We start from the raw sequence: 25,506 nt of genomic DNA, 5'->3' as shown, positions 1-25,506 counted from the left end.
ACGCATCATACATGCTAATCAGGTTAGAAAATTTTCTACAGTTAATAAAAATTCCTCTCGGAATTTAATACAGTTAATCAGCGTCGCCAACTTTTTCTTGTGCATTTTTAACATGTTGGTACTGTTTCCATGCACTGGTTTGCATATAAGCTTTTCTCCTCTCCTTGTTTTTTCATTAATTTAAGGTTAAAAGGCCTAGATAAGTACAAGAATTTTGTAAAATTTGAATTTTAATGTAGAATGCGTCTCTGGGACAAATATTTGGGCTCTCAAATTTTTTTTTTGTCACTACTACATTTCTGGTCTGCCAATTGTTGGACTCATTTTAAAACTCTTAGTGTAACAAAAATTTTCACCAGCTTACTCTTTAAAAAATCGAAAATTTTATTTTTCCCCATTTAGTTAACACAGGGATGGTAGCCATTTGAATTTTAAACATTGGTAAAATTAAGGCAATTTGTTTCTCCGCTATCAAAATTTACATGGTGATCCGTGATTTCCATTCTTGATTTGGTGAGAGAATGGTTAAGAGTTTCACTGGGGAAAGTTACTGAGCAAAACTTTAAGTCTTTCACTTTTGAGGCACATACTACCTTAAAGGTAGACCTTAATAAGGATTGTCAGACCTTTAAATCAATTAAGTTCATACATGGACTATCAATGCATTGGATACATTCCAAGGATGTTTGTAAAATGAGTACAAGATCATTACAGTTCCAAACAGCTGCATGCAAGCCATTCCTAGTTGTTACGTAAATGTTTTTATTTCATTCGGTAGAAGTAACATAGCTGATTTTAACAGTTAACAATCTTGCTATAATTATTCTCTAGCTTTTCAAACCTGTCTGCAAATTCATCTGCAAACCTTGAATACCAGCTCCCATCAAGTACTTTACATGTAACCCTTTGAGTGCTGTAATTTTTCCTACCAAAATTATAGAACAACATTTTTCAAATTTTATAATTCTCTTTGTAATTTATTTGGTATTTTTGGACCAAATGGACACCATATTTCATTGGCTACCATGTTTTAGCAAAATTATAGCAAAAATCTGAAAAAAAATTTACTGGGGTATATTTTGTTACGGTGACAAAAATTGACCTTGGCGCTCAAAGGGTTAATTAAGTTAGATTTGTAAAGTTGTTCATACAAGAACAACTGTGATACCATGGTTACATTTGGGACAGTAGCCATTTTGAGATTGGTTGTGAATAAAATGTAGGACGTGATTGGTTAAAAAGCCTAGGGCTGCATAAACCAAGTCACTAAGTGTGACTTATTTCCTTTGGCGTACATGACCTAATTTGGCCACTATGGCATCACAGCTGGTGTTCTTTATGCAAATTTATCAGTTCAGCTCAAACTTCAAATTGCATGATCTTATTAAAATGTTTGTAGGTTTGCAGAACCAAGGCGGATAGACTCTGCACTTGACTTAAGGAGACTCGACATTTGGCTTTTGTTTTGGTGCTGGTCGACAGAGTGAAAAAAAATTAAGGTCAAACCATAGACCCCCTTGAGAAAAACGAGGGTCTATGGTCAAACATGAGATTCCAAAAGAACCAATAAGCTGTGTTCAGAATATTTGCATACTCCGCACGGGTACAGTACCAGGATTGAAATTGAACATCAGATCATGGCAGGGTAGAATACTGACAAACAGCTTTTTTGTATTCTGCATTTTTTAAAATAATTTGTCAGATTTCTATACATGCATTCCATGTTTTTCCCACAATCCATACATGCTTCCCATCAATCCTCATGAACATTCCCTTTTTTCCGAAAGTTGCAGAATGACGGCAAAAGTAGGCAATTTGTAATTTCTGAAGGGGAATGAAAAAAAATCACCAAGAATAACTACACTTGCACTGTTAATATTTATTTCTTTTTCTCAAATAATTTCCAGTATTTTAGTTCAAATTAGATGTAAATCATACTGAATCATACCTATAAAACTCATACTATTTGGTAGACTAGACCAACTCTTCAGTGAAATTCAGCAAGAACAGTGCATGAAAATAAAAAGTACATAAGATGTAACGATATTTCCCACAAAAACGCCAGATTCCCTAAAAATAATGATGGAGATATATTTGTTACAGTGATTATGTAATGTAAATTGCCACTTGTTATCGATGAAAGGACACTGTGTTTTCTAAAAGCTTCTCTCAGGATTTGGTGTCAGTTTTGTGTAGCCGACAGAAATCAGCTAGCAAAAAGTGTTGCATGTAAATTGTTTCCTACCTTTCAAAAACACGCAGGTCAAAAATTCATATTTATGAAAGAGTCATTCTTATGCAGTCTTTCAGGCAAAAGTTTACCCATGAAGCATTTGCAGTTGTTCCTTTTGTTTTGATGTTCAGCTTTCAAAATTCACTCAGACTTTCTTTCATGGAAGGATTTACTATAAAGACCACTTTTTTTAACAGAAAACGGAATGCACTCAGGGTCGAATGTTGTCTAGCCTACACCATGGAGAGTAGCTCTCGTGAATAGCGCCCTCTATGTCAGGTTGCAAGATCACTGCCCCATGTTGACAAGTGAGAGAAGTATAAAACGTAATACTGCATCCTTTAAAGCTGGATATTCCTAGGGAACATCACTTCCAAAAAAACACCGCTACTTCTTCAAATATCAACACTTGTAAAATACTGAAATTCTCAACAAAGTCAAATATCTACTCACTGAAAGCATCATACCATTCATATTTGGCAAGTCCTGGATCTGAAATGCCTTTTCAAAGCTCAAATCACTCTGTCATTTGAGTAAATTAAAGTCCTAAACTCTGCACAGAGTATTTTGCTTAACTACATGATTTTTAAAAACTCAAGTAACTCAAAATGCTGATGTCCGGCAATTCTTTTGTACAAAAAAATCCTGGAAAATTGATGACAAAAGCCATACTGCTAGAGCTAACTCAGGAATGATTCCATACTTGTCATTCATTTTTAATTCTTTGATTAGTCATATTTTTTACAGAAATAGGTAAAATACTACTCTGGAAAGCCTCTATTAGTAACAAATTCTTGTCCAGAGGTAAAAGGTCAAACTGTCAGAGGTTAAAAGATTACGGGTCAAGTTAGCATGAAAGTTGAGCAATCTGGAAGCTCCTCAGTAATTTACATCCACGAAACAATTACAGAATAACAGGCACGGTGACATTTCTTGATATATGCTTTGCAAACACTACAACTTCACAGGGAATAAAATGTTATAACTTTACAAAAAGATGACAATACTAAGATACAAAGTGCAAGTTTCAGAGAAAAAGAAATTTTTTAATAACAAATGTTTCACTCTTTCGTTTTATATTTATATATATAAAAAAGTAATTGCTTTGAAGGCAGCTACAAAACCCATGGTCCAAAGGTCAAGGCTATTGTTCCCAATGCCACATGGACTAATATGTCATCATAAATTGGAAGAACTCGATAATTTTTCTCCTGTTTTTGCAAAATTCAGACATGGTATTCTATCCTCACCTACACAAGATCCACACATTTGATTAGTAAATTTTAATTGTTCGCATTTTGCTGAGATTTCACAAAATATTTATTAATGTACAGACACTAATGTAACTAAACAGCAGAAGTGTCTCACAAAACATGCAGGCATCATGAAATTCATCTGAAATTCAGTGAAAATAATTACACAATGTCTTCAAACCCTGTCTGAATTTCTGGACTCTGTGGTCACTTCCCTCGTGAGGAAGCTTTTTGCTTCAACATGGTGAACTAAGAAAAACTCATTCATCCATGCACAGAATTCAAATCTACAAATTCTCAGTAAAAACAAGTTAAAAAATATTTTGAGGGTTACATAACTGATGAGATAGCTTTGTAAGTGTTACCTAACTATCTATACAACAAAAGACAAGGCAGGCGCATGACATGGACACATACACAGATAAAATGCAAAAAGCTGCCCCTGTTTTAATTCTTACAGATAAAAATTACTTTCATTGTAAAAAATTCAATTTTTCCATTTGAGTTCCATTTTGAACCTTTTCTATTCAGTCAAGAGTTTTATCTTTCAACTGGCAGATGACATTGTCTCATACCCTGGTCACATGTGTTTGGTGAAAACATAAAACTGATGTTGATAAACTTGGCAGTCAGATGGGTCTCACCAACTTGGGGATATTACCCTCCAAATGTACATCTCCTGCTTGACAACTGCAAAGGGCAGTTCTGTCTCTAGATGGCGCTGTGACGCAAATCTCATACACGTGACACGATACCACAAGATACAAGATGACAACACACTGAAATTTTGCAAATGTTTGTCATATGAAAATTTCAACAGTCGGCAAAATGAGTGCAAACAGGCAAACATCTACTGCAATAGCTCTGAAACCACGGCAACAACACAGCCTGTTGAACTATCTGTCAATGTCAAAGTTCACACAATGTCACTGGGTCAAACTCATCTCAGAGTGAAAAGTGCTTGAGAGAAAAAAAATTGACTACTTAAAAAATGTCCAGTTCAATATGGAGCCCTGTAACTTGTCACCAAAGATTCAATACATAGTTAATTCCTATTACTCAGAGCCATAGCTTTAGACTGCAAAATATGAAAACTGCTCATTCCTCTGACCTTTGGCATTGAAAACCAAAATTACACATTTCAGGAACCTCAAAAAAAGTGAGCATGCTGAAGCACACTGGGATCACGCTAGGCCATTTTAAATTTAAGAGTTATCCTAGCGAGTCTGTTTCTGATTTTTTATTCAAATAAAAAGGCATCCTATGATGTGCAGATTTCCCAACAAGACCCAGCGTTCTTCAGATGCACAAAAATTCTTGCTGTTTTGTGTTAGTTCTGAACAAAAATGAACAGCCATTGAATTAAATGACCTTATCATACTTAAATCTTACTATAATTTGTTATCATTATATATATTGTTAACGACAACCAAAGTTTTGATGAATTTTTTGTGTTAGTAATGAAATGTTATTCAACTGAATATGATAGTCAAAGTGAACAGTGCATGACAGCACCAAATTGCGTAAAGTAACAAGTTCAACTGTCAATAAAATTTACATTGTATAGCCATCACTTAGTTTCTCTTCTTTATCCAAACAGTTTTACGAAGCACGGATGACAGTACGGCTTGTCGTTTTGTTCTTTAAACGTGCCTTTGTTGAGTTGTTTCAGACAGAAAGCGCACACGAAGTGCTCCGGATGGAATTTCTTGTGCATGGCTGTGATGCAACGGCCGGTGATGGGCTTGTTACAGCCGGAACATAAGGATCCGCGGATAGCGTGGTAGTGGATTTCGCAGTATGGACGTCCATCGTGATCAAAGAAGCTACCTCCGTTGAAGGGTGTACGGCATTCCTGTTAAAATATCAAGAGAAATTTCACATTCAGAATATATAACATTACTTATCTGCATAAACTCTCTGATACTCCCTTATCTAGATCAGATTGTCTCACCCATTGAAAAAATCTGTGCTTTTACCAAGCTGGGAAGGGGTGTAGGTCAGTTGCAAGGATCAATATACTTGTGTTTTCATATCTTTTCATAATTTTTGTTCTATAAAACAAATACATTTTCTTTGTCTTCTCCCTATGGTACATTGAAGCACAAAATATTAACATTATCTTTGTTGACAAATTAATTCCAGTCCAGACAAGAGTTTATTTGTCAACAGAGACACTGGACATTGTACACATACACATGCTGTATGGGCAAGTCAAACACTAGGCTTTTTCTCATGGTTTTGGGAGCAGGATAAGAAACTGTGATTTATAAACAGAACAAAAATACTGCAAAAAACACTACAAAAGTTGTGACTAATAGTGCTTTGAAGGGAATTTGATGAAAAAATGTAGCTCTAATGATTAAAATTCTCAAAATAGCAATGTACTACAGCTTGTTTTGCCCACTTTGTTTAAACCTGGTGAACAGCTAAAAGGGTACCCCCATACCGCTACATTGATATATTTTCAAAATGATTTTAGAGAAATTCAACCACTAGGGGTCCTTATGACAAGTCAGCTTAGAACCTGGACATTCAGTTTTATATATTTTTTGTTTTGTAGAAGTGGAGACACGCATTTGTCCTAATTTGATAATACCCAGGTTCTTTCAGTTCAGGATCTAAACACTATACAACATGTGTTTGAATGATCTTAGTCACTCAGATACTTTGCCATCTAAAAAACAAATCTACTTGATATTTTGAGTCTGTCCTTGTAAGAAATCCATTAAGTGAAAGATACTGGAAAAGTGGCGGGCATGTGGTTTGAAAGTCGAAATAGCAGCTGGTAGTGAACGCTTTTGAATTCTCCTGCCAGCATTGGAGATACAGTCACGCAGTGATATTATTGACAGGTCACAGCGTGTGTATCTGACGTCCCACTGGGATCAATTGACATTTTGTGGCCTTTCAGTCACATTGTCTGCTTTGTTCAAACATTCCAATGGTATAAAAGGGAGATCTTAATTGCATTTATTCTTTTTAATAGCCAGTATCATGACACCAGTAAAACCTATATCATTACATCAGTGGCGGCTGTTGTTCATCCTCAGAGTAACTGGAAGCTGGCTTTGTAGTGTAGAATTAAATGGCGCAATTTGGTTTTGTGATTGAATTTGGAGATATTTCAGTGGATTTTTATACATTCAATAAAGATTATTGATCTTGTGCTGTGCATTTTTGGAAAACAGTATTATCTCAATATCCATCCTAATTACCATGTATGAAGTGGACTGAAAAGACAAATGTGTTAAGAAGTTTTGAGAAATGGTACAGGTTTTACATTTTGATAGTTTTCATCCACAAATGCACATGACATTTCTTTACAGTACAGAAATGAAACATTTGGGAGTCTTTTTCTTCTGCTCGCCGTCTCTTCCCTGAAACCCTAAATTCTGGTGATGACAATACGATACTTTACTCACCGTACAGACAAAGCACGCAGGATGCCACTGTACATTCAGGGCCGAGATGTAGTTCTCCATGATGGCTCGGTTGCAGCCGGCGCACTTGGGGGCAAACATATCAAAGTAGTCGTCGCGGCAAAACGCCTTGCCGTCCTTCTCATGGAAGCCTTCATCTCCAAAGTGGCGTCCGCATTGAGCGCAGAAGAAGTGCTCAGGATGCCAGGTCTTGTCAAGAGCAGTCACACATTTCTGTGGGCGGGAAAAGTGTTTTAATAATGTATTAAAGATATAACTTGACCATAACCAGATAGTATAATCCATTTTGAGGCATATACTTCATGTGCATGAATATTTTTGTACAGCAAAAGGTTGAATGAAGTTGTTCACAGTACATAGTTCAAGATGATGGAAAGTTTATCTCCGATATCAGATATAAGTGAAAATTGACCTGAATGAAATTAATTACATGACAAGAAAAAGACTCAATGTTATTGAAACTGTCAACATCATTTGCTGATGGTCTTGTCGTAACGAAACGGTAGAGATTATAAATAAGATTTCTTTACCCATCACTGAACAGGGTTGTTTGCAAAAAGTGAGTATGAGGGTCAATAGCTGTCCTTGGCAACACAGTGCACTGAGTTATAAATATGCAGTGTTACTGTTCACAAATGAATTCCAGTTTGAACCAAAATTCAGTAGTCAACAATAACACTGGATATGTCATTTCAAACATACAGGCCTGTACAGACAAGTTGAACACCTCTTATTTTGATTATGATTTTGGGAGTGGAACAAAAAGTCATATTTTGCAAACATTTCACAAGTACTGGCAAATTCATCAAAAGTTACTGCCAGTACAGTTTTAAACTTTTGGTGATTTTTCTCTTTTTTTGTTTCATATGTCAACTACGGTTTCTTATTCTACTCCCTACAGCATATTGAGACACAGTATTCAGCTTTTCAACTCAGCCTCTACATGTTTGGACTCCATTGTTATTGTTGACAAGTGAATTCTTGTCAAGACTACAATTCAAACGTCACTATACACTTTACACATATAAATGTTGTGTTGACAAGCTGAATAGTTAGTTAGTGCTGTAATTTTTCCCACCGAAATTTTAGTGCAACATTTTACCAATTTTATTAACTTTTCTTTGTGTTTTTTTATAATGTTGGACCCAATCAACACCACATTTCATTGGCTACAGTTTTTATCAAAATTTTGGCAAAAATCTGAAAAAATTGACTTGGGTACATTTTATGAAGGTGACTAAAATTGACTTTGGCGCTCAAAGGGTTAACATGCTTTAGGGAGCAGAACAACATACAAAAGAAAAGAGTGAAAAAAAATCAAAAAAAGTTACAGCTACTGGCCCTTAAAAATACTGAGGATGATTTAACCCTTTTGCCACCATGGTTTAGCCCAAATCCATTGTTATCAATGGTAATTATGGACCTGTTCACAGGGAACTGGGGGTGAACAGGTTAGACATATGTATGCTTACCTCAAGGATGGGTCCATGGCAGTAGGCACATCGTGGAGAGAAGAGATGGTGATAGTCCTTGTCACAGAACGGTTGCCCGTCTCTTTCAAAGAAGTTCTGTGTTCCCAATTCAACTTGACAGTTGGAGCAGGTGAAATGCTCTGGATGCCAGGTCTTGCCGAGAGCTGTCACAAGCTGTGCAAGGAAACAACAAAACTGTATCACTACAACAGGCAAAATATGTTGACGAGGTCATCAACCCGATGCAGACATAAATATTTGTTGACCTATCCACTGAGAACGACAGCATTAAAACACAGTATGGATTTAAATAGTTCACCCTTTCACCACCAAGGTTTGGCCCAAATCCATTGTTGTCAATGGCAATTGTGGGCCTGTTTATATGGAACTGGGGTGAGCAGGTTATTAACAGCCTATTTTACATTCCCTCGAGTTGCTGAAATGATGTGACTTAAAAACCCATTTGAACGGATTCAAAAAAGGCAGAAGCAGACATTTCTGTAGGTCAAAAGTCACTTTGCTGTCCATTGTTGATGTAACAAATGACAGAAGTCTATGATTGAAACCTTCAAAAGCTTCCTTTCTACGTGTTCTATGAGTGGCATGGCGATCTGAAGTTCATTTTCATTCTTACGACCTTCATGTTTGACAAACAGAGATGTTTGGTTTCATTTTCCTCCAAAAAATCACATGGTCAATGAAGGATAGGGCTGACATTCTTGCACAGATAAACCCTAAAGGACAGGGACCGAACACTTGAATATTCTGTTTGATTAATATTTGAATTATTTTGACAGATTTCGATCACCTCTTTTAGGCAATGAAATATATTTTGTGTGTTACCTGTCCAACAATGGGTTTGTTACACGCAGCACAGTGGCCCTTTGGTACCGTTTGTACACCATGACGATTCATGTCTGACTGAAGATGACCCAACATGGAGTCTAGCTGGCTTCCTTTGGGTTGATCAGCAACATGGGTGGTTGTTACCGTGGTGACCGTTGCTGGGGCTGGTGACCTCTGAACTTGTTGCTGTGGCTGTGGCTGTGGCTGTTGCTGTGGCTGTGCATAGGATGCGTCTGTTGGTCTGGCCTGTTGTGGAGCACCTTGTGTGGACGAACTCATCTGAAAAGTTATGATAGATAACATCATGGAGTGTTAAGGATTCAATATTTCTGAATCCCAAATACATCACCCATACTTGCATTCTAATTCTAATACATAAAAGCAGCTGGATTCACATTGTGAATTTGAATCTCATCCTGGAAACAATAATAGTGTGAACAGTTTCCAAAGTTGAAGAATTAAAAACGTTGGACTCTGTCAGCAAAGAGAGTAGCATGTACAACAAAATGAATCAAATCAACATCTGAATCTGACTTTGGTCATTTAAACATGCTCACAGCTATATTCAGATTCATTCTAGCAATTGTGATTAAGGTCTGCTGATCATGTTTTGAATTTAGAATATACAATGTTTGAAAGATATGCAAATACTGCTGTTATAATATTGCTGATGGAAATAATTCGTCTTTTAATAAAAGGTATTTGAAGCACTAAACTATAATACAAACACTAGAAATGATCGCTTGATACCTTGAAATCAGACAGAGAAGCCATCAAATCATCCAGTTCTTTTGTTGCCGTGGAAGCAGATCTAGGTGCAGCCTGCTGCTGTACTTGACGGTGGTGTACCGGCGACACATGCTGGGGCTGGGGTTCCTGGTGCTGCACAGGGTGGTGATGGGTCTGTGTAACCGTGACAACAGTCCCACCATAAGGCTGGCTGTAAATCCAAACGCAGGAGGAAAAAAATTCCATCAGTATTTTATTTCGATGAACGTTCTCCCTAGGAATTATTCAAAGTCTGAAGATTGTTTCACGCTGAACAGAAAACAACAGCATAAATGCGGGTCTTCCGGAGCATGCCCATGTTGATTTGCAATTTGTAGGTAATGAGGTCAAAACATCGTGTCAATTATCCTAACAGGAGGAAGCAATCACAGATGTGGAACGTGGAACAGATGTACACAGACTTTGCAGTTGTTCTTTCACGCAAAAGAATTTCAGACCAAATGTCAGTTGTCTGCACTATGTTCACAATAAATTTTTGGTGACTATAAAATATCATAAAGCAAAACTAAGTGACGGATGACAAGCCAGTGATCTGAGTGACTGTTTCCTTTTCAATTGATTTGATACTTGATGATATGCATCAAGAGTAACTATTGACAGAATGAAGTCTTCCCTTTCCTGTTCAAGAGGAGAGCTCCTAACTGGTAATCAAACAGAACTACCTGTCTTAATGACGTTTTCAGAAACTAGTTTCCGCCAACTGAAGCGTTTATTGCATTATTTTATTTAAGGTTTTGAATCATAAATTATTAAATAGCATAAAATTCCGGCTGTTGGGGGTTGTGTATCTGACACACTTGTGGAAGACAACTGTTGACATGACGGCATAAACCATGAAATGATAGCCAACATCTGTTGAAGAATAGTCAGGTAAATGCATCAGTTATGTATTTATCTCATCTCCTGGGTAGAAAGAACATTGGAATAGTTTTCTCATCATAAAACGTGGAATTCTCTGAATGCCTTTTCATATATAAATATTTGCTGAGGAATATACAAGACGGCAAGTGAGGTGAACAATTGTTATTCATCTTTTAATGTAGAAGTACTGCTTACCCTGGGGTGCTGTCTATGACGTCAACGACTCCAGGTGCTGGTCCGTTGCCCTCGGGTTTCTTTGGTTTGGGCGCCACCGCAGGTGGAGCTTTCTTGGTGACGGTGGTTTGAGTTGTGGTGATTGTGTGTGTATGAGGACTTGGTTCACCAGCTGCAAATAACAGAGAGAGTGTTTTGAGTCAGCAACATTAAACGTGTACGCGTCCAATCTTGGCTCTGAGACAGATATTCATGATCGCTGGGAAAACAACAGCTGGCAAGGGTTGCCGTCTCGCAAATTGTGAAGAAAGTGCCTGGAGGGTTTTGACAGTGTTCGCTGAAATGACTTGCAATCCTAATGAAGGCCGTCTGGTTTTTCCAATCAAACTAACACTATTGATCGATCAGTACTTTGTCCAATACACTTTCTCATTCCTAATTCATTGCTGATATTATAATGTATGGTACAAAGCATCATGGGAAGACTAAAGATGTTTCTTTCGGGGACAGCTGTCTGTCTACGCAGGAAGTTTTTTACCTAAGTTAAATAGTATTGGACGGATGAACCTCACTGGCTTCATTATCAATACAACCTCTGATTACAATGGCTCTATGATTGTGACATATCTTTCTCTTGAGCCTTCTGGTATTTTTCATACATTAAGAACCAAACACTGAATAAAGACCATCAGTAGAAAAGTCAAGGCAAGTATAATCTTCAAATTCAAAGACATGTCTCAGTGTAATGCACATACTGTCTTTTCAATTCAGGGCAACAAACTCTCACAACTGGTTTTCCTCATAAAATCTCACTCATATATGCTATGAAGAGAAATATCTGACCCGGTTTCAAAAAAAAATTTGCAAAATAACACTTTAATAGAAGGCTATACTGTGGTCAATACCAAAAGTATGACAATGTTATTCTAAGAGCAAGATAAATATACTGACTGATTGAGAACAGTCACTGGGTATATACGTACAACTTATCCTTCCATGAGGTTCATAAGTTGAAACCATCTACTGTTTCCAAGTAAGACCCTGGAGAGGCCAAGACCTTATTACTCTCTACAGCCATATATCTTTGAGTCTCCACTGTACATAAAAACGTTGACAGATGATGAACAACATACTGAACTAGATGTTTTTGCAACTGGACACTTCTTTGCCCCTGATAACTATTACCAAGGATTTGAATCAGTCATAATCCAGAGCAGCAGTGGGCAATTCCAACCCTTTCACCAGCATGGTTTGGCCCAGAGCCACTGTTATCAATGGTGATCGTGAACCTGTTTCAGGGAATTGGGGTGAATAGGTACAAACTAATATGACAAAAACAAGGCAAACAAGAAAATTCTTCATTGCCTATATAATGGTGCCGTTGACCTTTTGCACAGAAATTTTATGAAATTCCCAAATTGGGTCCAGGAGCTCACACGCAGACCTACAGTGTATAGGGCCTGAGTATCATGATCTACACAATGGCATCAACATAATTTACACTGGCCTGGATGTACTTTCAATTACTTTTCCTAAAACATGAAGCCCTGAGCAGTGATTAATTTGGGTACACTACAGGGACACCAGTTTGCCATTGTTACAGCCGAGGTAGTTTGTTTTGGTCCTTACTGGAGAAGTCGACCAAACCCTATTGATGAACTCAACTCAGCACATCTTGTTACAGGCTTACCTTACTGAGCTACTGAGACACCTTCTTGTCATCACAGACAATGTAGGAACTCCTACCATTGATGAATGAATGTTTCAGAAAACTTAAGACAGTATGCGCCTCGAAATTGAAAGACTCAAATAGCTGTTGAAACCTTACGAAAGGAAACTTTAAACAATTTTCTTTCAAAATCAAGAATGAAAATCAGGGACACCATGCAAACTTGGGTACTAGAGAAACAAATTACCCAATATTTACTGATGCAAAATCAAAATGGACACCATATTCGGTATTAACTCTATGGGGAAAAATTAAATTTTTGAATTTCATCAAAATAAACCAATGAAAATTTTATTTACTCCTTGAGCTTCAAAGTGAGCCAGGACAAGTAAGTGGTAGACCAAAAAAGTATTGGATAAAGTTTAAGAGTTTATTTAAAACTGTGAGTTCCAAGATTTGCATTCCATATGAAGACTTTGGTAGAACAATGGAACCTTGTTAGTGTGATAAATCCCATGTATGATGTCATAGGGTCACAAAGGGGGTAAAATGGGGTTTAGAGTTCAAAGGTTACATTGGTTTACTCAATATACCAAACGACGAGGAAAGATACATTTGAGAATGCTACAGCAAAGAAGCTGCATCAGCCACTAAAATGACAACATTTTGTCATCTGTACAGTCACAGTGGTTTGTTGTGGCTCAATTCTCCTGGCTTGCAGTCTATGATCTGGTAGGTCATTCTGAATCTCTGCAAACCCAAAACACTACTTGTTTTTGGGTGAACAGCCTCAAAACAACCAGCCATTTTGTAGACAAGTTGAGCTGATCAAAGACCCTTGTTTGAACTCACCTGGGGGTATCTGGGCTGCATACTGGGCGGCCTGCAAATCCTCCAGCAGGCTATCCAACTCCGACAGGTTACTGTTCAGCGTGCTCGACATGCTGGGCGCGGCCTGGTAGCTCGGTTTGGGAGGGGCGTGGGGGCTCGCTGGGGAGAAGTGGGAATGCAGAGAAGCTGGCTGATGGTTGGGGTGTATATGTGGCTGCGGTGCCGGGGAATATTGCTGAGTTGGTTCGTAGATGGCTGATGATGGTGATCCTGATAGACAGGGTGTTGATGATAACTTGGTTGAGGAGGTACAGCTGGTTTATTATATGCCTGGAAGAAAAGAAATCATTATGTAAAATTTTGTGAAACATACTCCCTTTTTGATGTTAAATGTATCTCTGTGTACTGTGCATGGATACAGTGTTATTTATGGACCCTTGCACCCCCTTATTCCTATCTTGGATCCAGCTATTTATCTGAAACAATAGGGTTTTCCCACATCACAGTGATGATCGGGGTTAAACTAGGAAACTCACATACACAATGTCAGTGCATCAGCCCAGGTCTGCAGCAATGGCATTTCTCATGTTCAAATTTTTATTTAACACTCGCTGAGAAAGACATTTTTGTTTACTGTGCTACCTAAATTGTACAAAAGTGTAAATATTTTCCAAATTCTATACTTGAGTTAGTACACAGAAAGGAAAAAAAGAACATTTCATACACTAATCTTGTTTTCTACCCACACATGAAAGGTACCATTCAATCTTGCTGCCTTATGTTTATCCTTGCGAACCATTCTGATTTCAAATAAACCCTGACTTTTCTCTCTGTTTACGTCATCAGTGCAGTATTCAAACTACAGTTGCTTGTAGCTAAACAAAATTAGGAAACCAAAATCATGATATATTAACACTGAAATCATACTGTACACCGAAATTAATATATTTTCATTCAGTATCATCTTGTTGCTTTCTATGGTTGGACCAGCTCATTTGGAAATAGGGGTGAGCAGGTAGTGGAGTACATGTGGTGTACTGGCATATTAGGCTATATAGGCATTTGGAGGCTAAAGTGTGAGTAGATTTAGCATTGTAGCACTGTCCATGTATTTCAAACACTGCACTGTTTTGGTAATGGTAGATCAATTGATGGAATACATTGTAAATGACTGTACCATACACTATTAACAGTCTGTACATCATTGCTGAATACTTTGGCCATACCCCGCATGCTGATTTTTATTGTCCATCATTTTGGTCCAACAATCTCTGCAGTTAAATGGTGGGTGGGACCATAACTGTTGCATACCACTCATTTTCATGTTTGGACGCTCTCTATGAAAATAGCCTGCATTGTTGCCTATAGAATTCCATCCTTTAGAAACTGCACATGCGGTGGTTTGGGGACTGGACAAACTCAATGACTCCGTGCTTCACTGATACAATGTGGGGGAATACATGCCAGGCATCACAATGCTTGGACTGAGAAAGGTGACGGGCTTCTTGTCAAGGGGTCATTGCTAATTTGGCTATGAAGTGTATCGATGGCAGTTTGTGTAAGACTGTCTGCTGTGGACAAAACTTTGTGGGAAGTGAACCATTTCAACTATGTCACCATTGTGGAGGTGTTGCAGGCTATGGTGGCGGTCATTCAACTATCATAAGTGACTAAACGACCAAACAACTTGGGTTAGAAACCTCTGAAAGGATTGACGTTTATATGACAGTATTCTAAAAGGGAGAAATTTGGTTCTACATGAACATGATGACAAGAGGAGAGTTTGTTACTAATAGAGTTATCAAGTTGTTGGCGAAGAAATCTGAGTTTTATGTGACTCCCAATATTGCTTTTGAGGATGGTACTATAATTTACGCAATGAAACAGTTGTCTCAGGCAAATTACCAATAATGCAATTGGCAGCCTATGCGAGATCACGCTGAAGTATTATCTGGAATATTTCACAAACACAACTATTTTGGTTTTTCTCCCCGTTAAAAACTGAATTCCATGTGATGTGATTGATATGACTACTGAATGACTTCAAGCAATTTATCAGCCAGCATTGGAACAGCCCATTGTGGATGGACCTGAGCACAAAAAACGACACGGATGCTGAATGGATGCTGATGCTGAATTCAATTACAACGAAGAATGAAAATGACAAACCTTTTTTCAGATCTTTAAAAGGTTTGTTTTAAGCTGTAGAGAGACATTTTACACGAAGTCTGATGGGAAAAAATGACAATCTAATAAACAAACAAAGATTGTTTTTAATATTATCTAGATGTACATACATGAATGTTAGGTGCTATTTGTTATTGGCTGATGCCTTACCTGAGCTGAGATGAAATCACCGTTATGAACAAGTTGATGTGAAGATGGAGAGGTGGGTGAAGGGGGTGACACCTCGTTGTGTGTATGGTAATGAGTTGTTACAGTTGATGGTTTCACCTGTTGCTGGTACGGTGAGTGGTAGTGAGGTGCGGAATACGGCGACTGCGCCTGATACGGTTCCGGTGAGGCTACTACGGTTGCTGCTAGCCCGGGCGGTGGCGGATGTTGCGCTGGCGGCACTGGTCCTTGCTTGGGTTGTTGTAAGTGTGAGGTTGCTGACTGTAGATCAGCGAGGAGTGCGTCTGCAAATCAAAAAGAGGCACAACAAATCAATTTAGAACCGATCACATAGGCCTGTACCTATATCATATGTCTGTGTCTGTGTCAGTGAGTCTGTTTGTGTCTGTGTGCAGTGGTGTGTGTACAGTTTATTACAAAAATCTGGGACACAAATACAAAATACACTGTTCTTTTCCTTTTCTCTACAAGTAATGTTGAAACAATATAGATCACCATTACTCACTGGAAAAGGCTCCTAAATAAACAAAACAGCAACTTGCAAAAATCAGAAATTAAACATGTCAAAACTCTGACAACATCCTGGTAATAAATCTACAAACGATTCAACACCATGATTGTGTGCCTTTACAATTTTGAAGAGACAAATAAAGTGATTGCATACCACAAATTTTCACCCCGCCGACAACTGCCACACAACCATTGAGAGATTGATAACAAATGTCAGAACTGATCTATATCCTTTCTCAAGAAAAATGCCTCCAGGGCAAATAAGTCCTACTGCCAGGAAGTAATAAATGAATTCATGCATGTCTTATTAGAATTCTCAAAGATCAGATTGTTCGATAACTTCTGTTCGCAGACCTCACACGCACAGAAAGGGTCACGTCATTCTTTCTCATTAAGGTGCCCTATTGCACAAAAGCTGCCTTTCTTATCATATTAGTTTCTGTACCAAGATGAATTCTGTAGAATGTCTCTTTTTGTGCCTTTGACATCTAAAATAACGGAGTAATTCGCCTTAAAATTACAAATTACTATTGATGGACAATGGAATTTTTTTCAAAAATAAACATCTGCACGTTTAGACTATTAATTAATGGGGTTCTGAACAGATGACTGACAAATCAAATGCAACGTGTGGAAGATAGTTTGATTTCTAAGTTCATACAAAAAATAGAGTATACTTTCAGTGTAATCATGAACAGTGACGGGCTACTTTTGTTATGGGTTTACTTGTTAGGATCACCTGCGTTCATATAAACACTAGGAGGAAAGATGTCTTCATATTTTTTCTTTTGGTCTCTGCGAGTTATCACATGTTTGTTGACACTAAAGCACCCACAGACATTTTTTACACAAAGCCATGTCACCTACGAGATAAGCAAAGTTCTCTAAGTATTGTTTGGACAACCTGAAAGAGGCTTGTTGTACACTTTTTCAGCGTGTACAATTTGAAAAATGTGACAAAAAATTAAATATCATCTTATACACCATTAGTTTGATTTCAAGTCTCTTGCAGAAAACATTTCTTTGATAGCTTGATTTTTCAGTCAATTGTCTGGGAAAATGGGATGTTTTCACAAATCAGTACTCTAAACTGTCTGTTCATCGGTCAAAATAATTTGAACAGGAGAGGTCACAAGTTCAGTAGAATCTACAGCCACTCTGACTGAATTATATCTGTCTTCTGCTAAGTACATATGGATTGAAGAGGGTGATTGCCTGGGAGGCGTGGCAACGAGGTCAAAGAGGTCACAGTGGATGGTTTCTGCTACAGGAAGTGCCAGCTATACACAATTCATGGCAAACACTTTTTACAGGTCGCCATCAACAAATGTCAAAAAAACTGTCAAAACTAGAACAATATATGACACTTTGAAATCCTTTCACAGATATTTTCAGAATTTCCAGTGCTTATACGGGACTTCAGTGTATCTACAGATGCAGTAGAGTCTGGAAAAAACAAAACTAAACATGATACAGGGTCTTTTATTCACCCATACAACTAACTGGAGACAATTTTGAAAAGTTTCCAGAGAGCCTGTCGGCTGTAATCCAATTTTAAGTCTGACCTCTTTATGATTGTTAGCACTGGTACATGTACAGTCCATCTTTCGTCTCAATGGCATGAAGGCATCTACACAGGAAATAGGGGTACCAGGGTCAGGGTAACTCATCCATTACCGAGTAACTCATCCATTATTGGGATAAAACATATCATGACTTTGTGGCTAATGTCCTGGATTTTTCAATCACAACTTCAGACTGCTAGGGTTGATCAAATTTTTCATTTCAATTTAATTTCTTTAAAATGTCTAAAAGCATCTGTTCCTCGTTCATGTACGTGTGTGTGTGCGTGTGTGTGTGTGTATGTGTGTGTGGTGTTGTATATTAATATATATATATATATATATATATATAATATATAATTATATATATATATATATATATATACATAATATATATATATATATATATAATATATATATATATATACCGTGTGTGTGTGTATATATATATATATATATATATATATATATATATATATATATATATATATATATATATATAGTATATATATATATATATATACTTAAAAACTATCTACTGTTGATTGACCAATCAGGAGCGCTCATTCAGGGTGTTTTATTTACTCGTAAAGCCTTGGTCACCAAATTCCAGAAACGAAATGACAGCGCCATAGTAAAGTTACTGTCCAATCAAAAGTGAACATGTCATATTCTATAGACATCTGGTACATTTTAATATTCAAATTTGGTAACACAGCGAACCCAGCTGCAACACAAAATCTGCTGTGCCCTAGGGCATTTATATAATGTGCCCTAGGGCATTTACAGGATGTTCCATACATTGGAAGGCTATTTCACAAATAAAAGTTATAATTCATATCCTAAACATGTTACATTGACTAAGGGGATGGTTGACGTAAACACATTGAAAACGAAATATATCAGTTAGGGGCGATAGTTTTTAAGTCAGATAAAACCCTCGTACTCGGGCTTTTCTGGTATATAAAGTCCAACCCTACGATAAAATGTCTTGGCCTGCGGCCTCGACATTTTATCGTTGGGTTGGACTTTATATACCAGAAGAGCCCTCGTACTCGGGCTTTATCCTATACATATATATCAGTGTTCGCGGTGACTTTTTTCTCCTCGCGTACGGCATACGCATTAGTCTGCTAAAATTGCGTATAGGCTGTATTTGAGTGCGTAATTTCACTTCCGCACTCGATTGATGGAAAAAAAACTGACTACAAAATACAATGTGCCGTTCAATAAACCTACACTACATATTCGGATTGTACGATGTAAGATTATTTTCATGAAAACAGTTTAACGAACAACTTGAACAACTGGGCATTGTTTCAAACATGCTGAAACGTAACAGCACAGGGTATTTTTTGGTAACCGGTGCATCATCATCACGGCTCACGGCTTCACTGTGGCACTGATCCTCTGTTGTTGTATCGGGACAATATGTCATGGATTCCGACATGGGTTCAACTTCACTGCACTTCTCCGTGTTCTCCATGTTGGGTTGCCCGGTAGTGTCTTTCGAATGACCCTCTGAATCATTTTTTTCACGGACTCGTAGAGCAAAGTTGAAAGAAAATAGAGTTGTCTGCTTCGACGCCATGCTGCATGTGTGCTTTGATCAAATTTGGGGACAGAAAGACGCGATGAGAGTGCACAGTTGGCATTTAATTTGTTGCAACATTTCTGTCAATCACTCACTTTGTGTCAAAAGTTTCAGAAACTATCGCTCGCTTGAAAATTAGCAACGTAATTTACAGGCACAGCTGACATGATAACGTGCCTTTGAACTACGATGCCGATTTTTCAGACCACGCCCAGAGAATCCGAAACTTTCCACACAAAATGAGTGATTGACAGAAATGTGTTGCAACAAATTTAATGTCAAGCGGGCACTCTTCTCGTCTGGTTGTCGCCTAAGCTCAGTCGTGGGGAAACATTTTACTGTTATCCTTTGCGTATAGAAAACGCATAACAATGGAAAAAATGCGTACAGGGTCAATTTCAATGCGTAAATACGCATGATTTTTGCGTAAACGCGAACTCTGTTACGTATATATACAGATATATAGACATACAGATATACATATATAAATATATAATATATATATATATATATATATATATTAATATATGTATATATAATATTGAAGATCATATATATATTATATATATGTATAATATATATATATATATATATATATATATATATATATATATATATATATATATATATATATATATATATATATATATATATATATATAATATATAATATATATATAAATTTGAAGATCATCAGCTGATTTTATTATTTTACATTGTACATGTACTTGTGTCCAAGCACAGCACACTGCCCTAGAATAGCCAGAAACGATTGGGTCTTCATTTCAGAAACATTTTAGTATGTTATTACAATTAGATTTTAATACCTTTCTATATGATACATAAACCAATGATGAACAACAATCGGAATGAATTTCTATCAAAATGTTGACACAAACATGTATTGCAGGTAAACACTACATGTAATTTATAATTCTTCCTCGTCAATAATATGCGGCTGATATTTGATAATTTCAGAGAATGTTTGAATTCCATGTTCATTACCAGAATGGGCATTAAAATTCTTAGACTGCCTGTCGGATATTAGTACAATCTCCTAGTCACACAACCTGTAATTGTCATTGTACAGGGGTTGAATTGATGTCTTTTTTGACCTTGTAAGAATGTTTTATTAATACTGCTGAGAACAGATGAAACAAAATACCAGCTTTACGTCCAAACTACATCTATAGGATGTCATGATCGCTGGTCAGCAACAAAAAGTGTGTTTTAGTTTCTTTTTAGTTTACACACGCCAGTATTTGTGATTATTTTCTGATCTGGGCCAGAGATCAGGTTGTAGAACTAAGGTCGGTCACCCGAGAGGCAGCTTGTTAATCTGCAATACATTTGTATATAATTGAGGGCAGCTGTCGTTCTTTCCTCAGACTTCAATAATTATTCCAGAGGATTTGGTTCAACTGTACACCAACCCAGAGTTCAATTATTTCTGTTTGTCTCAAATCGTCAGCCTTCTAGTCTAGTCTGGTCACTGAGCAGGGTCAGGGATCCACTCTGGTCTTGTCTACATTGTTCATCCATTACACTACATTATTCGGTGCTTTTCTGTTGCTTGGGTTTTTTCAACAGTTCATAATTTACATTGTCTATAGCCAAGCTGTTGCTGGAGTGCTTGTCACAGTTTGCCCTGTCTGAGTGACATAAGGTCAATTTAATCAAACACGTACGTATGTCTGAAAGGCTGGAGTGAAACGATGACATATTTTCTGTGCTGTGACCTTCACGGAAAGTACAAATCCTTTGTAAACCAGAGAGATATGTCAAAACCCGCACAAGGTCTCTCTATGTGTATGTTTAAATCCAGGAATTCTCAGTAAAACTTATTAAAACACAGATTCATTGTTTTGTGCATAAACCCCTTTCTTGCCAGACTTGCTGCACTGTATCTCCATCATTTCCAAAAAAGGTGGTTGAATCCATTCCATGGGACAGAGGGGTGAAGGCCTCCCTGATATACATGCAGTTATCATTGTTAAAACACATGGCTGTTTGGGCCGTGCAAGTTTGAAGGTCTCACTGAATTGAAATCCTACTCTTTTGGCATACATTTCCATTTTTGGTATGTCAAAGTACTGCTGTATTGGTGGCAAAGGGCACGTCCCTTGTGTGCCTGTAACTCTTTCTCCCCATTGTTTGAGGGTAAGATTATTTTTGTGAGAATTGAAGGTAATCCCACTCCCTCAGGGATTTCTTGATACATTCTCTGGGTGTTTGAACTGACTCAAAGTTAACACACTGTGATTGAAGGGCAGATTTGACAGACCCAACATGCTTCCAAGGAGGGCCGGAGGGGTTATAAAGGGCGCAGAAACACTTGAGATTTGGTTAGCGGACTAACAGTATGCGTCAATCAAAGTGACAAGCAGACTAGCTGCCTGAAAAACTAAATATATCCATCTATAAGAGTAATTATAGAGGTACGAAACGAAATGCTAGTCTAGGTCCTATCCAGTCATCAGGGTTTAAATACTGGGCAACAAAATGACCGGCTAGATTTTAGACTACTTGTGGGTGACTGGGTAATCAATTTCTGAGGGTTTTTTCTACATTTTTGTGATATTATATGTTAAAGTATGGAATGTTAGGATTACAGTTACTAAGTAATTGTCGAATATGATATAGGATGGGAAACAGTGCTAGATGGGTTCAGAGGAACAGGAAGAAGGATGCTATCGGATTGAATGTTGGATAAAGGATGGGAAAGATATGATTAGTTTGAAGGAGATCAGATGCAAGGGCACAGTAAAGAGAAAAGATTGAATGGGTTACATGTAATGGCGTAGGACTGGATGGGATTGGGTTGAAATGGGTTTATGGCTGGGTTGATGGGTCAGGACAGTGTTGGCTGGAGTTATATCCTGTGGGATTAGCACTCAGAATGGGATGAAACTGGGTGAACCTAAATTGGGATGTCAGGTTCAATTGGTGAGGATTAACCCCTTTCATCGCCATGATTTGACCCAATTCTACTGTTTTCTACAGGGCAAAGTTGGACCTCCTCAAAGGCATACAGGGGTGAAAGGGGTACTGAAAAGAGATGGATTTGGAATGAGCTTGAACGGGAAAGGGATAATTCCCATTGGCTGGTATGGGATTTAAATGTACAATATCTGACAGATTCATGCCATGCCAATGACATTTTGGTGATATATCTAATAACATTAGACCACTCACATCCAGTAACATGTGTAGCATAAAAACCCCATAAAACTACATGTACTTCTGCCTTTGAAGGTTTATTGAACAAATGCAGTTCGAAAAACCCCACATGTCCACAGAATATAAAGAAATAAGAATATACAAATACGGAGTTTACATCCAGGCTGAAAATACTTATCTTCAAATTAGAATTCAAGAAAATCAATAGTAACTTTCAGAAAATGGCTGGTTTATTTGTTTGTAATACTGAACTTAACACTTGCCTCTGACTAAAGGTCACAACCTTTTGTGCATCCATTTTGCAAACAAATTCCACATGAACTTTCAAGGAAAAGAGTAGTTCAGGGGAAAGGACTCATACTAAATGACCTTGGGATGACTCAGGTGTCACCTACTGTGACCCCATAGAGACTGTTCCTGATTGGTTAATTAAGCTGTAACACTGTAGCGAACAAAGAGTAATATTTTTATCTTGGTTCATCGCTGCAAGACACATACTTGCAGAGATGCGATCTGTCAATTTTCTTGAGCAGGACAAAAAAATAATCCGTAAGGCCTTTGGGTTAGTTTCTTAATCTTGTCTAACTGACAAGTTTTTTCAGGGTGATTTAAAATTAACGCTTTCAGGTTTGTTTGACTATTATAAGGCGGGTAATAAAGCCCATACACCATCATTTGTCCAAAACACCACTAACCTCCGTACATACATACAGACAATGAAACATATCAAATTATTCACAGTGAAAATCAATACACCAACAATACCACTTGCGAAAATATTTAATTATAGACTCTTTTAATTTGACTCTCCTTCTGAACATGTGACGCTATCATTTCAAACAAGGCAATCTTATCAAATTGAAACTTGCTGTTAAAACGCTCTTTTGAACACTTTCTACAGAAAACATGGACTTACATTTTATCACTGCTGGGCAGCCATTTTCCTCTTTTGTTCGTTTTATGTATCTTCATTTCAAATTCGACTCAGTTTTGAGACTTGCTCATAGGGTGAATAGCAGGTATGTACATCATTATCAGTGTGCACCCTGAAGTGATCATGATATCAAAGAAATTTTGGATTGACTGCAACTGTGACTATGTCACATGACAATTTATCTTTCCTTCTGCCTTGGAATGGAAATAAAGTTTATATTGAACAGTGATTTTGATGATGGCGGTAAGAAGGTAACCATGGTTCTCTGGTCATTTTACAGTGGTTCCCCTTGGTATATCAATACAAATTCATTTGGGGAAAGCAGAAATGTTACTGGGGTTCCGAAATCATTTACCCAAGCAAAAATGCTGTTGGCACCTTTTTTTACACACACACACATACACACACACTTACACCTATTTCTAAATAGATGGATGGTTCTGGCTATTTGAGAATGAGAACACTGATGTGGAATCACAGCTTGGAGCTTGGAAGAAAATGTGATGTAATCTCAGTGATGTCCATAAATTTTTAAACTTTAGCAGTTATGTTTACATCTTTTACAGTCCAAGTCAAACCATGGATTGTTTCAGAGAAGCTGACTGTATGTAGTTCACATGATTTTTTTGGAGTCACACCCATTTATCTTACATTTTCTGCCTGACATGATTTCATCAAGCAAAAATATTTTACAGCACACATGAAGTGAAAAACACCGATATCAATCAATCTTTTGGCGGGAACAATTTGACGGTGACAGAAACCTATAGAATTACAAAGGGTCCATGGATTTATGGATACTAAATCTGTCTGTGGATGAAAATTTATTCATTAAATGTGTGTAGTCAGTACTGCCATCAGAATTACTGCTGTACAACTGCTGCAAAATTTTCAAGTACTTTAAATTTTGTAACAATGTGATATATGCAAAATTAGGTTGTTGGATGAAGGAAATTTGACTGCCTGGCTATATCCATGTTTACTCAAGATAGCAAACTTAATAATGTGAAACGAAGGTATTTTACAGACAAGAGTCAAATTGACAATCAAATTAGAAAATTTGACATGAAAATATTGGCAGAAATGCATAAAAATTTGTATTCTTAGTGACAATATTCATCATAAACATTAATTTTCACAGATAAGAAATATTTATTTTATGTATCGATACTGTAAACATGGGTGTGAAAATTTACAAGAAAGCATTAATGATGTTTGGACTGTGAGAACAGAAATGGTAGGCCAGTAATTGTCAAAGATTTTCAATTCACTTGCATGATTATGATTGTCTACGTCATATTCACAAGGTCATTGTCAGTTAAAGTTGGCTTTGCACATGGTTACATGAATTGCCCGATCCAAGAATGTGGAAATCCCTCCTGGACTAGCTCAATACTCTTTGTGTAAAGTGTGTGTGAAAGGGCAAAATAGTTACTGCTGACCCTCATGCCATCTTAAAACTGGCATTAAATTATCTTCAATGCCCTGTGATATGCTTGAAAGCATATTATCATCCTGAAGGCTGTGGTTTCAGGTATTTAAAGACAGTCGGGACACAGAGGATAGAGTTTTACAACAACGGAATCACATCTCTATACAAGGAGACAATTTCCAGTCTATTAGGCCCCCTGGAGGAAAAAATAACATTCAGGACATTTTGACTTACAAATCTAAAACCGAGTTTCGATCTCAAATTCCAACAAATCATGCATTGGTAGCTGGGATTGTTTAAGTTATTTAGATAAACTTCAATGTTCCTTTATCAAGTTTCTGACTTGTGGCTTAGATTAGGGGATTCCAA

The 25,506-nt window shown here is 37.3% G+C and overlaps 1 protein-coding gene across 4 annotated transcripts in view; it reads right to left on the bottom strand.

The window, feature by feature from the left end:
• Nucleotides 1-1,859: 1,859 nt before the first annotated feature.
• LOC139144999 (paxillin-like) overlaps nucleotides 1,860-25,506 on the bottom strand; it is a 38,675-nt gene continuing 15,028 nt past the window's right edge. For 2 of the 4 annotated variants that reach the window (XM_070715882.1, XM_070715883.1), the window contains exons 2-9: nucleotides 15,909-16,210; nucleotides 13,593-13,901; nucleotides 11,093-11,243; nucleotides 9,998-10,187; nucleotides 9,245-9,526; nucleotides 8,402-8,575; nucleotides 6,912-7,142; nucleotides 1,860-5,341 (exon numbers count right to left, since the gene is read on the bottom strand). In XM_070715882.1, coding sequence (XP_070571983.1) covers nucleotides 5,075-5,341; nucleotides 6,912-7,142; nucleotides 8,402-8,575; nucleotides 9,245-9,526; nucleotides 9,998-10,187; nucleotides 11,093-11,243; nucleotides 13,593-13,683 — 1,386 coding nt within the window. In that variant the 5' untranslated portion in view covers nucleotides 13,684-13,901; nucleotides 15,909-16,210 and the 3' untranslated portion in view covers nucleotides 1,860-5,074. The remainder of the gene's footprint in view (nucleotides 5,342-6,911; nucleotides 7,143-8,401; nucleotides 8,576-9,244; nucleotides 9,527-9,997; nucleotides 10,188-11,092; nucleotides 11,244-13,592; nucleotides 13,902-15,908; nucleotides 16,211-25,506) is intronic. The other 2 variants (XM_070715884.1, XM_070715885.1) reach the window with 1 other exon arrangement.

Source organism: Ptychodera flava, chromosome 12, assembly GCF_041260155.1.
Source record: "Ptychodera flava strain L36383 chromosome 12, AS_Pfla_20210202, whole genome shotgun sequence".
Classification (NCBI taxonomy): domain Eukaryota; kingdom Metazoa; phylum Hemichordata; class Enteropneusta; family Ptychoderidae; genus Ptychodera; species Ptychodera flava.
The sequence above is the reverse complement of the archived record's forward strand: the minus strand, read 5'-3'. Positions and strand labels throughout refer to the sequence as shown.